Below are 18,887 nucleotides of genomic sequence, written 5' to 3'. Positions count from 1 at the left end.
ACTTTTCTATCAGCTTTTCTCACGTTAACTTTTGCAGCTCTCAAGACATTCTGTTCATGAATGTCCTAAGTACTTCCATTTTCCTAAGTGCCTTGAAAAGAACTTCATGCTCGAAGATCAGTGAAAGAAGAAAAGTGTCTCTTAAAATGTACTTGAAAGAGCAGAAGCACAAAAAAATGGGAATGAGAAAATAGGAGGCAAAGATGAACAGAAGCAGATTCAAGAGACATGCAACTGAATAGGAAAAACAAAAAACAAAACCCAAAACCAAAAACCTGAGAAACCGCTGTAATCTGAATATTTTCATCCCCCAACCCAATTCACATATTGAAACCTAATCACCAAGCTGATGGTATTAGAAGGTGACGAAGGTATTAGAAGCCTTTCGGAGGTGATGAGGGCTCTGCTTTTGTGAATGGGATTAATGCCCTTATAAAAGAGGCATTAGAGAGCTGCTTTGCTTCCTCCACTATGGGAAGACTCAGCTAGAAGGCATCATCCATGAAGCAGAGAACCCTCGCCAGGCACCAAATCTGCTGGCGCCTTGATCTTGGAACTTCCATCCTCCAGAACTGTGAGAAATTAATTTCTGTGGCTTATAAATCAATCAGTATAAGGCATTTTTCAGTTTTTTAAAATTTTTGTGGGTACATAGTAGGTGTATGTACTTATAGGATACATGAGATGTTTTGATACAGGCATGCACTGTGAAATATGCACATCATGGAGAATAGGGTATCCATCCCCTCAAGCATTTATCCTTTGAGTTACAAACAATCCAATTACACTCTTTAAGTTATTTTAAAATGTTTTTATTAACAATAATAACCCAGTTACGCTGTAATAGATATCTACACTCCTATGTTTGTTGCGGCACTGTTTACAATAGTTAAGATTTGGAAGCAATAGTATAAAGGCATTTTGTTTTAGCAACCTGAACTGGATAATACAGAAACATTTCAAAGACAAGTTTATATTCAATGGAATTATTACTAGATGTTCTACTTGATGAGACATAGACTCTCTTAATAGTGGAAGAAAATAGAACTCAAGTAGTCTGTAAGAATAGACCATTTTAAATATTACAGGAAGGTTAAGGATTTAAGGGAGTATTGCATGTTGTGCACAATTAGAACTCAACAAAGGAGCAAAAAAGGTAACCACATTCAATACACTAATGTATAGAAGTGTCACAACAAGTGCCACACATAAGCTTTGATCATTATCTGTAAAATGGAGGCAAAATAGACATCACAGGCTGTTGAAAAGATGAAATGAGACAACATAATTAAATGTCTTGCAGATGTAAGGTACTCTCAAAGCAAAGATTAATTAAGATCACTAATCAAGGAAAGCTGTACCTACTGGATCACGACTGTTTGATTAAAAAGCTCATTAGAACGAGAGCTGACATTCATGACTGAAACTGTGAGGAAAGACAGGAAGTCTTGGCGTCTTGGGGAACAAGGAACATCCAGAGGTTAACCGAGATTATAACATAAACTCCTTGTAGACAGTCGTTTGTTTGTTAAGCTATCTATCTATCTATTCATCTACCTATCTACCTACCTAGCCACCTATGTAGATTTGACCAGACCTTGTGCCCAGTAATAAAGTCATAAATGGAACTAGCGAACCAATTTCTCATTCAGGGCCCTAAGATTGTGGAGTCTACTTTACTAAATTTAGAGATCTGCCTGAAACTCAAGACGCCAGTGAAAAGTCTCTACCCTTGACCAGTCTTCTAGCTGAACTGATATATAACTGTTCTTTCAACCTCTATTTATTTATCCAAACTCAACCTACTGCTCTGTTGTGACCTTCAATATCCATCTGATCTTTCCTCCTCTGTCTAATCGGGATTTGATTTATTGCTAGACTTCCCTAGCCAGACTCCTAGGCCTTTCTCTATCTGTCTCTCTCATCCATGAAGGGGAATCTTCAATCACACCAGGCAATTAAATCAAAACCAACAGTTTTAGTGTGGTTTACTCCATTACTCTGTAGTATATAGCTACTAAAAGAAGAGTGACATATGTATGTTGGTTTTTATTTATGACTATTAAAGCTGAGTGAATGCTAAATGAATTATTTATTTCTGTGCATCAGATACTGTCCTACATATCAGGGATGTAAAGATGAAAACATTATAGTACATGCTTTAAGAGTCCGAAATGCAACAAGAGAAATAGACACACAAAAATATGTACAAAAATGATGAGAGAAATGTTCTAATAAAGGTGTGAAAAAGAGATTTGCTAGCAATTGAGAGGTGGTATTTAATTCTGCCTAGTGGGAGTAGAGTCAGGGAAGAGTTCATTGGGGTGACATTGAGGTGGATCTTAAAATTTGAGTAGATAGGCACAAGGGAAAAAGGCAGGAGAGGAAATTTCAGGTGGTGGGCATAGCATGTAGAAATGATAGAGTTATGTAGGTCCATGGTATGGTCAAGGGTGCCTGGTCAGTGGCGTGGGCTTAAGAGGAGAGTGCATGAGACTATAAAGACAAAATGGGGTCAGACTGTGAAGAAAGTGGCCTTTATCTTCTAGATAACAGGCAGACACATAACATATAAATTTTTACCCTGAACACGATATAGTTTACTGAATATAAATATCTCAGTAAGGTTGGTTAAAAGAATATCAATTAAGACCACACATATACAAGAATTATATTTGCATCAAATGTTTTTCCTTTTTATTAATATGCAATAATTGTACATACTAATAGGGATATGTGTGATATTTTGATATATGCATATAATGTGTAATGATCAAATCAGAGTAATTGGAATATTTATCACCTCAAACATTTCTTATCTATTTGGAAACACATAATATTTTTAAGCTGGCAGTCTGGTAATTTTTTTTTTAATTTACAAAGAGGATTTTTTACCAAGCCAAACTTAGAGTCTGACATACTGACTCTGCTTCAATTTTTGGTATTATCTACTAAAAATTCTAATGCCTGTTATAGGATTTCTACTCTCTGTCGTCCCAACTCTCGACTCTGATGACAATACATAGGAATGATGACTGCATTACATTCATGAAAGTCACTATATGTAGGCTTTAAATAATGAAGCAAGAATAATCACTGATCCTTTTCTTGGCACATTTTCACAAGTAAATTAGGTAATGCCTAGCCTTGAGTAAAGGACCTTAGGAACAAACATATATCCAGTGGAAATTTGCAGAGAAGAGTAAATGAAAATGTCTGCTGGGAGAGTTAACAGACATTTCTACTTTTGTTAACTTAACAAGTCTGTAATAACGAAATAGAGATAACTACTTTTTTGTGGGGCCAGATTGCTAAAGAGAATTTGCCCATTTCATTCTAACTCTATGATTTTTGTATCGCCTGATGGGGAGATTCTCCTTTCATAATTAACTATGCTGCTCTAAACTCCTTGCTTCTCGGGTAAGAGATTTTATTAGTTACTCCAAACACATTACAAATCATATTATATCATGTTCCAATCTATAATATGATGGAACAGATTCATATTTCGTGATAGCCATTCTGAATCCAGAGCCTACCGGCTCCACAGTGCAGCAGTATTTCGTAGTATAAGCTCTCGATTTACCAATCAAGACATTAGACACTCAGGCCACTGGACTAAAACTACCCACTAGACAAGTTTTATTTGGCCAAGATGGTATTAACAATAAATTTAAAATTTTATAGGTAGAAAATGTTTTCCCCACTTCAGCATGGTCTCCATTCTCCTTTATAGCATTACATCTGGCCTCACTTTACTTATTCATATTACGTGAAGTTGATTTTATAATCCATTCTCTAGCTCTAGAAAGCATATTAATTTTTTCCTAAAAATGTATTTAACAGCTAAGAATCTGCCATTTGGTTTAGGTTTAAGGCTGGAAGAGAACATACTATGCAGGCTTAGAGACAGCAGAGAGATGAATGCAGGTCTAGAGTTGAGACGTATGCACTACAGATACACAGGAAAGGATGTCAGTATTAGTTGGGAGAAGAGGAATGGAAGAGTTTTCAGCCCAAGAGAGACTGCATTCAAATGCATCAATCAGGATGGGTCATTCTACCCTCACTAAGTTAATGAAGGGCATAATAAAGATGACAGCTAAATTAATGAGATGGATTAACCAGGGATGTTAAACAAATATTGAATATGGAATATGAAAAGATGGACTCCATAATAACCATTGCTTTTTCCCCTATCTTTGTCTGTTAAAAGCCCCATTACCAGCCTCCCCACCCACCCACCAACTGCCACATCTACGTACTCACACAAAAATACAGGCTTCATCACAGGAGAGAGAGACACACAACAGCCACTGAGCCAATGCCCCTCACCTCTAATGCCATAGTGATCCGTCCAAAATTTAGATCTGTATCTCATTCTAGGCCAATTAGGATTTCTCCTTAGGGAACTTCAAGTTCTCACTAAAGTTCCAAACCCACATTTCCTCCTGGTTAGAAGAACTGAGCAATGTATTCCTTCACCCTGTATGCCCTCCTCTCCTCACCCAGACCCACCACTCTCCACCCCTATACAAAATGATGACATGCAGAAAGAGTAGAGAAGAAAGACAGAGAACAGTCGAGCATTATTCCAATCCTTCTTAAGGCCAGCACCACTCCTGTCTTTTAAGTGATTTGTCACTTATGACCAGAGCTCTAACTATGAAGTATTAAATCCTGTGATTCTTCAAGTTTAAATTGCTTAGACATAGGAAGTTGACCCCTCAAAAAAAATCCCCAAATTAACCTTTGCTTGAAAGAGCCATCTATTTGAGACAAAAATAAAATTTCTGGATTATTTCCCTTCTAAATTATGTATATATTGCCTCAGTTCTCTATTTTAGGTCACGCACATAGTGACTGAAAGAAAATACAATCCAGTACTTTCTGCCCTGTTGATAGTCAACGGTACGATTCCCTCTTGACTGAACATGTCTTTCATAATAGTCACCGATGTTCTCTGTGACACATAATTTCTCCTGAAGCTGAAATCTCATGTATTCATCTAATATAAGATTCACTCATTTTATTTAGCTCCCATTACATAAAAACCTTACTCTCACTCTGTAATTAGTAGCAAGTCCTAATAAAAAGCATTGGAGTGACAACATATTATTTATGGTAAATAGAGACAGGGTTTTTTTTTAAAATAATAATCATTACAAATTACATTCATGTTGAATATGGTGAACCTGATTTAAAAAACAAATTATATTTATGCCTAAGAACAATATCTTGTTTAAGTCTTTTAATCAATATTGTATGTGATATGTAATTCTGAAAGAAATATTCATACTACTTATAAATAGGCTATACAATAAGCAGAGTGCATAAAACTAGTCTAATTGCACCCCAAATATTTCAGTCAAAAACAGGTACATTTACAGAAAGTAGTAACAACTTTTAATCATTTAATTAAGAAGTCTTAAAGTTGCCAAGATAATTGACATGATCATCATCAGATATACAGGTTCATCGGAAACATTAAATTTTTTTCTTTTAAGAAGAGAAAATGAAAAATATTTTGTTTTCTGAACTTTCCCTAAGCTATTTCACATAATGGTAATGGCTTCTTACTGAATATTCGTGGTAATAATCTCAAATTTTCCTAGGACCTGCCGTATTGTTAAGTATCCTATTTCTAGTGATGGCTTGATATGTCAGGATGCACTCAATTTTATTTTTCCAGAAAAGCAATGCATTCTGCTTTGCTTTTTTCCTCCTCAAAGAGCCGCCATTCTATAAAAGTTCTTCAACAGGCAAGTCCAAGGTGGGTACTCTGCTTTTACTAAACTAGAAACAAAAACTCAGAGAGTGAGAAAGTCGGTAGCCTCACTGGGGAGAAGTGGAAGGGAGAGAAAATTATTCACTCTCTTGGACTCTTAAGCAACTTCCTGGCTTTCTGTCATGCTTGTTGTAGACCAGATCCAGCGGTGGGAGGTATCTTCTCACAAGACCATGAAGCCAAGACTTATTTTAAAACAGATGAATTTTGGAAAACAAAAATTTTTAAATCAAGATTGTTTTCCTTTCATAATTCAATTAGTATATGTTATAATGAGATTTTATAAATTTTCATTACAAAATTAAATAAAGATCCTTGGCATTTCTAAAAAAGTAGTGTTGGCCGGGCGCGGTGGCTCACGCCTGTAATCCCAGGACTTTGGGAGGCAGAGGCGGGCAGATCACGAGGTCAGGAGATCGAGACCATCCTGGCTAACATGGTGGGACCCCGTGTCTACCAAAAACACACACACAAAAAAAATTAGCCAGGCGTGGTGGCGGGCCCCTGTAGTCCCAGCTACTCGGGAAGCTGAGGCAGGAGAATGGCGTGAACCCGGGAGGCGGAGCTTGTGGTGAGCCGAGATCGTGCCACTGCATCCAGCCTGGGCGACACAGCGAGACTCCTTCTCAAAAAAAAAAAAAAAAAAGTAGTGTTGAACTTGCGTGTGGTGAATTGGAAGGAAGCCTCTTCATGAAGTTTTGCTATGGGGCTTAGGTTTTAAAGCCTTATGGACACTCTATGTATTGGACTCATGTAAATATCTGGCATGTTTCGGAGCACATGTTTAAGTACATTTTGGTAATAGCCTCATTCATAAAGCTGCAAATCAAGTGGCATTGTACATACTTTTATATTTAAAAGAAAGAAATTATTAAACATATATGAATACATTAAGATAAAAAGAAGTGACTGCCAGAATGATAAAATGAGAGTCATACAAATTTTAGAAGAATCAAAATACAAGATGTTCCTTTTAAACCTGGAAATAAGAACTCTCATCACAGTTATAGAAAAACAAGTGACACCATGGGCAGTTATCCTATTAGGGTATATTTCAACAAAACCAAGGCAGATAAGGTAGTAGGATGGCGTTCAAAGCATATCCCTTATGAAAATAAACTATTTTGTCATAATTGGACATGAGATATTCTGGTTACTTAACTATTCTACCCTACAAAATATATTTTTAAAGAATTAGATTAAAACCAAATACTGTTGATTCTGAAGCTGGTGAGTAAAATGTAATATTTCCTCAGAGGAGGCAGAAAGTCACAATGAGGACATTTGTTTCCATTAATAAACAACGGGAAGTCACACATGGTAATGGGTGGATGATCCTTTTTCTGGATCAGTTAGAGATGCAACTTGCAGTTTCATATCGATGAACCTCATCTTACAAAAATGTAAAAATCTGCATTACCACAGGGAAAACTTATGGGGGTGATCATTCAATTACAAAAGGGTTCTTATATAAAATTATTCATCACAGAGTTTCTTTAAATAGCATATTTCCTTTATGCATATAAATCTTTCATTGATCATTAGCTGCTTAAAAGAGAATGGGGGACAGAGCCTCTTAAACCTGACATGTTAAGCCACTGCTAATCGAAAATCAATCAAAAATGAAGGGAACACTTCTCTGAAATTATGATGATTCAATTTACCCACAAATCTGTGGGAATATACTAAGTTGACAAAGTAAGGTTTGACAGGAATGCTAAGTGTTTTAACATGAAAGCATAAGATACTGGTAACCTATTTTCATAATCTTATTGAAGCACTAGTTATTTTTCATGGAGAGTCTGTATATAATTTAGAAATCCTTAGTTATTTAGCCAAAATTTGAGAGGAAATTTATGGATGAATGTATCTCTTTATATTCAAACTTTAAATGATGTGGGTCTTTTTATAGTTTCTATTTTAATGGACATCAGTCATGCAGTGCATACTCTTATTCTAAAACCTCTTTCAATATTCTACAACATAATGTCCTTTGATAGGTTTATTTCTGATAAATTGGCATTTACTTTGCAAATTCAGGAGTAGTTCTTGTTAACATACGATACTCACTGTATTTTTATATGCTAGTAAACTTCAATCATTAAGAATGACTTAGAAAGCTTTGTGATAACAGTGTTTGTCAGGGGAAAAGCAGCATTTTTTTGTATAAAATGATATGACTATCATCAAAACCTTCATGAAGAACTTGACAGGCATAATGGTGTAAAATCATTTTCCAGGTCTCTTGTTTTTAAAAATATTATACCTGAATTTCCTCTGTTTACAAAAGAGAAATTTTTTTACTCTTATTTTTGTCTTGATGGTCATTTATAAATTCATGTGGCATAGTGTCCTTTAAATTATCATTTTCTTTAAATAAGAATAGAGAGAGTTTTCTTCTGTGATAACTATGTACTTACTATGTGCATTTGGCTAGACTTGATGAATTAAGTAAGCTAAAATCAATAATTTCTATAATTAAAAAGTTTCATTGAATTACAAAAATTTAGTATGCATATTGAATCCTTAAAGGGGAGATGGAAATAAATTTTCTAAAATCTTATTTATCCTGTAATGAAGCCTGTGTCTGCTGCCATAGTATGATACTGTAGTAAGAATATAAGCATGATCAAATAAGCATTGACATTCAAAATGCATTTCAAGAATCTTCTATATACAGTACTCTTTTACAGCATTCAAATGTCTCAAATACTAACAGCAAACATGTATTGACTACTTAATATATGCCAAGTAATGTATTAATTTTTACATGCATTATCCGATCAAATACTCGCATTACCTCCATAGAGGCAGTACTATCTTGGTACCTTTTTTATTGATTAGGAAACTGAAAGCCGGTTGTTCAAGGTCACACTAGAAGTAAATGGTGGAGCTAAACTGTCACATAGGCCTGTGTGAGATTTCAACTGGCAGCCACTACTGTACACTGCCTCTTAATTATAACAATAAAAACACTAAAAATGATAATATGATCACGAGGATGATGATAATGGCAATAACAAGCTTTTGTAAATTTTTTATGTAAAAAACATGTAGCCATTTTGAGTCTCCATTTTCTCATCAATAAATGAAAAAGGTTTAACCGGGCATGGTGGCTCACGCCTGTAATCCCAGCACTTTGGGAGGCCAAGGTGGGTAGATCACGAGATCAGGAGTTCAAGACCAGCCTGGCCAACATGGTGAAACCCCGTCTCTACTAAAAATACAAAATTTAGCTGGGCATGGTGGCGGATGCCTGTAATCCCAGCTACTCGGGAGGCTGAGGCAGGAGAATCCCTTGAATCCAGGAGGCGGAGGCTGCAGTGAGCCGAGATGGTGCCATTTCACTCCAGCCTGGGCAGACAGAGCAAGACTCTGTCTCAAAAAAAGAAAGAAAAAGGTTTGACCTGATAACTTCCAGACCCCCTCCACCTCCTAAAGTTCTTCATTTAGAATTGCAAAGATTTATACCTATATAGCTTCTTAACTGACTGATAACAAATAAAATAGTACTCTTAGTGCTGTAGCAAAAGAGTAATCTGCATAATATGTGTCAGTGTCCAGCGTGGGGACTAGACCAGCAGTTGGAAGCTTAAATGGACTCTCTGCATTGCTCTGTGACAGCACTCTTTCTTGGGCCTTTTCTTTCTTCTTCTTTCCCTTCTGGCCCTTTTGGAAAGTAAGTGAACAAGAAAACTCACTTGTCTCTGTCCCAGTTTTTAAAGACTTTAACAAGTGCTTCATTGTAAATTTGTTTAAATTCCTTATAGATGCTGGATATGAGACCTTTGTCAGATACACAGTTTGCAAATACTTTCTCCCATTCTGTAGGCTGTTTACAAAGAGCTAAAAACAGAACTACCATTTGACCCAGCAATCCCATTACTGGATATATACCCAAAGGAATATAAATCCTTCTATCACAAAGACACATGAATGCGTATGTTCATTGCAGCACTGTTCACAAGAACAAAGACATAGAATCAGTCTAAATGTCCATCAATAGCAGATTAGATTTTTTTTAAAAGTGGTACATATACACTACAGAATGCTATGCGGCCATAAAAAGAATGAGATCATGTCCTTTTCAGGAACATGGATGGAGCTGGAGTCCATTATCTTTAGCAAACTAATGCAGGAACAGAAAACCAAATACTGCATGTTCTCACTTATAAGTGGGAACTAAATGATGAGAACACATGGACACAAAGAGAGGAACAACAGACACTGGGGCCTACCTGAGGGTGGAAGGTGGGAGGAGAGAGAGGAGAAGAAAAAATAACTATTGGGTACTAGCAGCTGGGTCACAAAATAATCTATACAACAAACTCCTGTGACACAAGTTTACTTATATAACAAACCTACAAATGTGCCCCTGAACCTAAAATAAAAGTTTTTTTAAAAAGTGCTTTAACTGACTTCCAAACTTTTGGATATCATTGGCCCACAGGAACTGTTCTTACCTTCACGTCCATCTTTTTTATGGGATTGCAAACCTGTCCTAGAACTAGGGCTTGACCACTTAAAACTTTGTTTTATTTTTGGAGACAAGGTCTCGCTCTGTCACCGAGGCTGGAGCGCAGTGGCACAATCATGGCTCACTGCAGCTTCAATCACCTCGGCCCAAGTGATCCTCCTACCTCAGCCTCCCAAGTAGCTGGGACTACAGGCGCATGCCAACACACCAAGCTAATTTTTGTATATTTGTAGAGATGAGGTCTCACTATATTGACAGGCTGATCTCAAACTCCTGAGCTCAAGGGATTTGCCTGCCTCAGCCTCCCAAAGTGCTGGAATACCAGGAGTGAGCTACCGTGACTGGCCCTGACCACTTAAAACATAAAAAGGAATTTCAACTTCTACGTAGATAGCAGTTTTTAAAGCAAACATGCAGTTGTATTTTTTTCCAAACCTATTTCTCCTCTCTGTCACCAAAAAGTGACTGAATTTGAGAATCTGAGAGAATCATGTAAGTTAGGTCATACAATGACCTCAAAATACGAATACTAGTTTCCATTTATTGATTTATCATCTGTTTAATGATATACGATAATAACTGAAATAGTGGTATGACAAGTATTCCTTTTTAGGTCAGTCACAATTTTTAGGGTGCTTTTTGGTTTCAAAAGCAAGATAGACTAAGAGAGCTGTTAAGAGTTACCACTTTCATTTACCTTGGGATGATAAATTTGGATTGAGTAGAATTGAATGCCATAGTTTAAATAATTATAATACCAGTCTTTATTTATCTTTCCATGGTTTAATTACGATGTCTATTTGTCCAAAAGCTTTAATTTATGTCTAACAGGTTTATTTCAGGCACTAGAAATATGCTGATTGGTATGTCTTTCTTAAATGGGCAAAAAGAACCACATTTTCCATAAAAAGCTTGGACTTGGGATATTATTGTTTTTCTCCTAGTAGAAAGGGAAGTTTTACGGTTTTTTAATTTGAGTTTGTTGGTGAAAATATGTCCTTTATATGCTCTATGATCCAGTAAAATCAAATCAATGGCCTTACATTTGCTTATGACAACCAGTAGCGTGAATGTAGATGAGAAAATCTGGCCGATACTGACTTTCCTATCTCTGGGAACTGTCATATTTACATCACTTGTACAACTCAGCAAAACAATAATGTTTAGACTCAACAGTATTACGTGACACTTTCAGAATTCGGTATCAAATTCAACACCTAAATAATGTTGTTTCTAGGATATTTATATTAAGTATTTTCTCACCCTAGAGAGGAAACAAAAAGATTTCCCAAGTTTACTAACACAGAGTAGTAACTATTCAGAAAAGGTGTGGTCAATTATGATCTATAATAAAATGTATGGACATTTTCCTTTGGTCTATTCCAAATCTAAAATTCTGCAACTACAGTATGGTGGAACAAGCCAAGGAGTGCTAATTAATTTCTAGTGTGACATTTTATTTTAAGTAGCCTATAGTTAAACTGGATAAAATTGCATATATTGGATAAAATGTGTATCCTTTTACTAAGATCTATGTTTAAAAATTTGAAGTTTCTTTATGTCCTCAACCATTTTCCTCCAGATGTGAATATCTGGTGAATCCTTATTACCCACTCAGATACAAAAAGTGCTTGCTTTTTAACAAGCTTAACAATGAGAATAAATTAGTAAAGAGAAATAAGAGCACGGTTGGGCAGCTTACACAGTTCAGTCTACACATTATATTCTCTTGCAGAAAATTTAGAGGTGTGTGTCCTTTGTGCTGTGAACAACTTATTGTCAATTAGTATTTATTGACATTCCATGTGCCCACAGTACATCACAAAATTACTGGGTACTTTATTAAGAAACATAGAATCTGGAGGAAGGTCCTAGCTGGGCATTAGGATGAGCAAGAGAAGAAAATGGATAGAGATTATAGACATTCTATTAGGTTTGTATATTTTCTCAAGGGTAGACATTTACCTAAATGGGCTAGATCTTCCAAATACAGATAAACTCAAAGAGCATCCACTTGTACTTAATGAGTGAAGAGAGAAAAAGAGGTAAAAGAGAGGAGAGAGAGGTGATTTTAATATCAAAGAGATCTTTAAGAGTTTTATGTTATAAAGATATACTTTTATTAATTTTGTTAAAGATTAAGTAGCATTTATACTTATTACATACTTCTGGTGGGAGTTTATACAACTTCTCTGGTAAGAATTCTGAAAATATGTACTAAGAACCTTTAACAAAATTATTTCTTTTTACCCAGTATTTTTACTTTTAGGAATTTGTTCTGTTGAGATAACTATAGAGTCAGAGGGAAAGTGTATAGGTAAAGACCATCACATTATTTATAATAACAAAAATGTGAAGAATTCAAATTTCCAGCAATATATATGAAATTATATGACATTCACATCGGCCATTAAAAGGATATTTTGTGAGAATATTTAATAGGAGCAGAGTGTGTTTATAATGTAGAGTGTAAGAAAAAGATTCTTCTCTCTATTTCCCCAAAATTTCTACCATTAACCTTTATAATTATCTTAAAGCCAACACTGACATTTAAATAAAGTGATACACATATCTAGGTAAGTAATTAATGATAATTTTCAGTGAATTCTGAGTTGTAAAATATAATTTGTACCATTAGGTCAAGGGTAGGGTGGATTTCTACTCTTTGAAAGTCTGGTAGCGATAGAATATGCTCTCTGTCCTGAAAGGTTCTGAAAGTGGGCTCCTGGCCGTAACAGGCAGGCCACATCTCTGAATGACATCCTCAGGGCTCAGGTTTAGCAAGACAATTGTGTCTGTCTTTTGATTCTCTTGACTATAGTAGCCTGAAAAAATACTCAGGCTCACCTCCCAGATTGACTTTCAGAACTGTACAGTGAAATTTCTGGGCCTTTTGCCCAAAAAAGTGCTATTCACATATTTGCTGATGCCTGAAAGTTATGTAAATGGACAGTGTTCTTTTTTTTACATTTAGAAATAACATACAGTTGCCACTTAAAATGGAAATGCCAGGTTGTGACCACGTATTGATTCAAATTCAAAGCCGACAATTTACATATTTTATATGAATTTAGTTTCCATTATATGATTTTTTCCTAAGTACTTTGCTTTTAGTGCTTTTTGCTTTCTTTCTACAATAAAAGAATTTAAATGACCACTATCAAACCCTTTCCAGTTTGAAAAGATGGAGGAATTAGAAGAACAGGACACAAGAAAATATAGAAATATAGAAAATGGGAAAGGTAGGCACGGCTAGCAAATGGCAGAGAAAATGAATTTGAAGATGAAGAGCAAATCCATGCACTTCCTGATTATATCAAAGTTCATTATTAATGAATTACATATATTTGTGAGCAAACTAGAGAATCTATGGACACACAGTTACTAGGGTTGATTGGATATGTGTGTAACTTAACTAGGATGCTCAAGTTAGGTCACCAGACATGTACAAGCTTAGCTTTGTGTAATTCCTGATGATTTTTCTTATAATGTAACTCTTACAAGAGTTTGGTTATCCCTCTGAGGTCAACTCTCAAATTTTGAACCTGTTGAATAGGCAGTTTTGTCAAATATGGAAAGGGCAAAAATTAAATCCTTAAGAAAATGAAAAGTCAAAATACATATTTTGGAAAAAACGTATATTTTAGACACCTCATCTCAAGCCTTTTTTGTCTTTAATATTCTTTCCTATTTTCACTTGCCCTTTTTGATTCACCTACTTACTAGCAATGCTAGCAAAGTAGCAACAATACTATTAAGGTAGTTACTTCAAATCAACTGTTGCTCACAAATCCAAAGATTAAGGTTGAATTTCTCTAACTAGTAAACGACTTATCTGTACACTATGAACCAAAATCATAAAACACAACAAAATAAAAGTTGCTTAAAATAATCCACTAGTTTAGTCAGTGGTTAAAGAGACCTCATGCTCCTTTTTGAGTGACAATAAAAGATTTAAGAGTATTTTTTGAAGCATTTTAGTAACAGACATGCCCATATTTCTTCAAATGAATGTATAGTCACTTCCAATTTGCATAAGAAATTTCCATATTTTTAATTTGCTGTGGTTAGTCTTTGTGACTTTGTTCAAGAGAAGGTAAAGCTTTAAATACAGCTTTACCAATTATTCTATTTTGTAAAACAGTGTAGTAAGAGGTAGAGAACTATCTGACTTATTACAAATTCAAGGACAATAAAAAGAAACCCAATGGGCAACAATCAACCATAAAATTCTTTTCATTATATTGTCAAGCAAAGGCATACAATTAATTTCATTTTTACTATGTTCATTATAGTAACTGGTACCATAAAACCCTCCATTCTCGGCCCAAAATGTTTATAGTTTTATATAACTCCTTAGAAATACATCTTCCTATGAATTATTGAAAGATCAGTATGAGCATGGCTACTTATGAGAATTTATAAATAAAAATGTATTCATAATGTAGCAATAAGTTCTAGTGTAATTAAGGATGCCATGGCATGCATAAAGTGCATGATAAAATTTGAGTACACCTATTTGCTTCATCTGTGGCACTGTTTCAATGCTATCTGTAACCTTCCATCTCAAAATAACAGCAATTATAATACTACTTGCATTTATATGACATTAATTCAAAAGGCTTGAATCAAAGAAAGATATTAACACCCTGACTTGTATAAATCCTGTATGTTCATGCTTTAAACTTAGCAAATATAAGCATTTCAAGTGCTAGAAAGCCATTGACCACAATAATTTTATAGGTGCTAAAACCATCATCATATCTTTGTGTACTATAACTTTGGGTATGTTATTAGTAAAGATTATCAGATCTGTAATCTTCATTTGGAAAATGAATTTACAATTTTGATGCAAATTCTCACTCCAGGAATAAGAATAACATTAATAACTTAAGGGATGGTATACTGATTCTTTTTAGTTATATACAGTAAATGCATTTTCACTCTTGTATGATTAATCTAAGAAGAAATTCCTTAACAAACATGGATATTCATTTAAATTCATATTTTTGATAACCTTTTCTAATGCACCACTACAAACAAAAACTCTTCTGCCAAAGTTTATGGCATATGCCTGCATACTACATTTCAAATAAAATAAGACCTAAGAGAATATAACAGAATTGCTATGTATATATTTATAATTAAGAGGGAAATTTTTCATAATTTAGTATAACCGAATATAGCTAAATCAAACTCAAAATTTCTAGATGAACCTCTAAGATAAGTCAGAATTCTGATTCGTATATAATTGTATATTTTTTCAATACATATTTTGTCTATAGCCTTATGTCCCAAATCTGCTAGTCCCTTAACCAAAAGTCACTTGGTCATATTTTATTAATAGATTATCCAAAATATAACTAGCAAAATTTATATTATATTTGATTACACTTAAAATGTTTTTTAACCATAATGGTGACATTTATTTTATTAAATTTGAACCCTTTCCCCTAAATTTCAGAAATTGCATCTTAACCTATTAAGATATTATAAATCAAATTGTTCCATAGTGTCTGTTTGAAAACCAATTCAAACCTTGTAAGATAGCGCTGTAATACCATCACTAAAATCATTTTCCAATAACCATCTAAATAGCATGTGAGGTTTTACATCCATATGTCCAACTGGGTCCTAAGGCACGCACTGTAAGGAATGAAATGGCTAGGTATGCTAGCATTTTCTAATTCTGTTCCCTATGAATACAAATGGATTTAGCTGCGAGTATTACATCGGGTTACAATCTAGGCTTATTAACTGTCACAATGTAACGAGAGCAGCATATTAACTAGAATTAAGGAATTACTCACCCAGCTGGGTCTCCTGAATTGTCAGTTTACTTTCCATAGGATACAAAAGCTTGGGTGGCTTATCAGTCAGAGGGGCTGAAAAACAACAACAGTAATAATACAGAGACTTATAGTTATGCTGCATAAAACTAAAAGATAGAATACAGTCTATTTTCCCAAATATTTTTCACTTTCAAAGTAGTGTTAAAGTGCTCTACCAAGTAACGATGAACATACTGCAGATAACACCTTCAGGCAAGCTGAAAAGCTATTAGATTGTACGTGAGTAAAATATAACACTTCCAGACTGACAGTCACATGACACTAATGAATTAGACCATCAGGATTGGTCAGTCCTTGTGAACATATAACTGTGTTTCAGAAAGCATTTTCAATTTGTTCTTTGTTTTACTTTTAATGGGATGTCCTGCATTTTTTTTCTGTGTTAATTAAAGCTACACATGATATATGTGGCATGTATTACAATGATTTTTTTTGGCATAAAGTTATCTCATTATTCTTAATTCCATTCCTAGTTTCCATATCCTAGATCACATCATTTCAAAATCTGCCATTTAGTTATTATATTAAGTATTTCCTACATACATAATCTAAGTGAGGTAGATATGGCATTAAATTAGTACAAGCATGCACACCCACACCAAGGGAATATTTTAAATGATATTTTCCATTTAGTCTAAACTCTTTCTATTATCCGTTACGTTTTATAGTGTTTATTGCTAATTTGCATGATATACTCTCTTCGATTTTAAGCTTCTACACATTTCTGCTCTGTGCTCTCGTCAACTTCAATTATCAGCCCACAAATCTAAGAGTTTGCCATTAGAAATCTTGAAGATAGGTTTTTCCATTGCATACTTCATTCCTAGCTAAACTAGACTATATCTGGACTTTAGTTAGTCAGCTCTCCTTCATCTAGCCTCCTCACTCTGCCCTGCCCTCTCTCATCGAATTGCCTAGGTCCCTTGAAACCTGTCACCGAAATTTCTACTCTGTATCAAGTATATAAATTATCAATTAAGGATTGCTAAACTAAATGTTTTTGCTTTGAGGGCTTTCTTTCTTCCTTGCCAAGAGGACATGCCAGCTTGGTTGATAACTGGAAGGCTAATCTAGGCAGAATTGCCAAGAGTTGGCCACATATACTTATCACCAGAGGGTTCAAGAATTCAAGCTTTAGCAGCTTGGCTCCTCTTCTTTTTAAAGGAAAACACATTAAGTACAAAGGAATGACATGCCCCAAGTCAGAGAATAAAAGGAATGAGTTTTGAGTTTTAGTTTGGAAGAACAACCTCATATATGATTGATAGCTTTTGTTCATAGCTAATGGAATAATTATCCATTCATCTTTATTACTGTTTAACAAGAGGACAGAAATAAAGGGCAAAGGAAAGTTTGGGTAATAGGATGAGATCAACCGCTTTGAAATTCTTCTCAAAGATATGATATCACTCTGATTAATCTTTAATACTCTTATTTCCTGCCTAAAGTGATCTTAATGGATTTTATTTTTTTACTGCCTAAATAATCAGCTTATTCACTAAATATTGGCAAAATACTTTGCCATTAATATGTTGGAAATCTACATTTCTTAGACTCTGGTTATCAAATGGTTTCAGTGAATTTCAAAAGCAACTATGGTATCTAAATAAGTGTTGTATTCAGTAAATTATGTCAGTTTATATAATCTTGTGACTATGTAGTTACAAGTAGACGACTTGACAGTTTTTTACAGAAAGCACCTGAGAGAACTGTTCCCTGTTCAAACGCATATCACATTAGTTTGCAGTAAGGCAAAAAATAAAGATCTACAGAGAAAGATAATAAAACCCGTATGCGGTACATTTGTTCAGAAATACAAAACGGTTTTGTGGTTCTCCATCATAACCCACCACCCACTTGACGGCATAATGTTACAACATCCTTAACATCTTTCATATTACTTTCATGTGGCAAACTAGATGTTAGTAAAGGAATTCTTTAAAGCTCAGTCATGGAATTATAGAATGTTGAAGCCAGGAAGAATTACACGCTTATTAAGTTCTTTGATTTGGAAACTGTGTTCTCTAACATGGTATGATTTTCACCATGCCCCTCTGAGTAGGTGGAGTTTGGGGGTGCCCACTGGGCTCAGTTCCCTGCCTTGTTGTGCCACCCACTCCTCTTTGACAAAATTAGTTCTGCTTTTATTTTACCTTATACATCAGTATTTCACCCAAGATGTTGACCAAACAAATCCAATTCAATTCAACTGATATATATTAAACGTAATAATGTGCCAGAGCCAGATATTATGATACAGGGTTTGGAATATCTTTAGTTTCTGCCCTTATACCTTACGGTGCTTTGTAGTTAAAAAATTTTAATAAAAATTTAAAAATAAATTTTAATTTAATAAAAAATATTAATAACTTTAAAAAAACTGGACTGATTCAACTCTATTATTTTAGAGATCAAGGATCTGAGGTACAAAAAGATCAAAAGGCTTGCCAAAAATAACAGAGCAAATTCAAACTAGAATCCTTCCTAGATCTTTTCCTCCCCATTCTTTGTTATGTGCTCCTTGGAAAATTCTGTCAAGCAAATATTGCATGGGTCTGTGCAGTCTCCCCTCAAGGTGTGTGCAATCTGTTAAAAGAGTGGAAACATGCAACTAAATAATCATAACCTAGAGCAGAGAGCTCTTGCCATGCAATCTGTCATCATCTGTAAGTGTCATGTTTTGGTATTATGATGGGTATCAGTTGGATACATTTCTCATGTGATTTGCCTGTCTTTGATAGAAGTGAAGGGAAACTTCCAGAGACCACAA

The 18,887-nt window shown here is 34.8% G+C and overlaps 1 protein-coding gene across 1 annotated transcript in view; it reads right to left on the bottom strand.

Annotated features, from left to right (window-relative positions):
* The window catches only part of IL1RAPL1 (interleukin 1 receptor accessory protein like 1), a 1,371,738-nt gene that overhangs the window by 276,735 nt on the left and 1,076,116 nt on the right, over positions 1-18,887 (bottom strand). Inside the window, exon 6 of the mRNA XM_008959191.5 lies at positions 16,076-16,150. Within this exon, the coding sequence (XP_008957439.2) occupies positions 16,076-16,150 (75 nt within the window). The remainder of the gene's footprint in view (positions 1-16,075; positions 16,151-18,887) is intronic.

This window comes from Pan paniscus, chromosome X, assembly GCF_029289425.2.
Source record: "Pan paniscus chromosome X, NHGRI_mPanPan1-v2.0_pri, whole genome shotgun sequence".
Taxonomy (NCBI): domain Eukaryota; kingdom Metazoa; phylum Chordata; class Mammalia; order Primates; family Hominidae; genus Pan; species Pan paniscus.
This window is presented reverse-complemented; position numbering and strand designations above follow the sequence as displayed.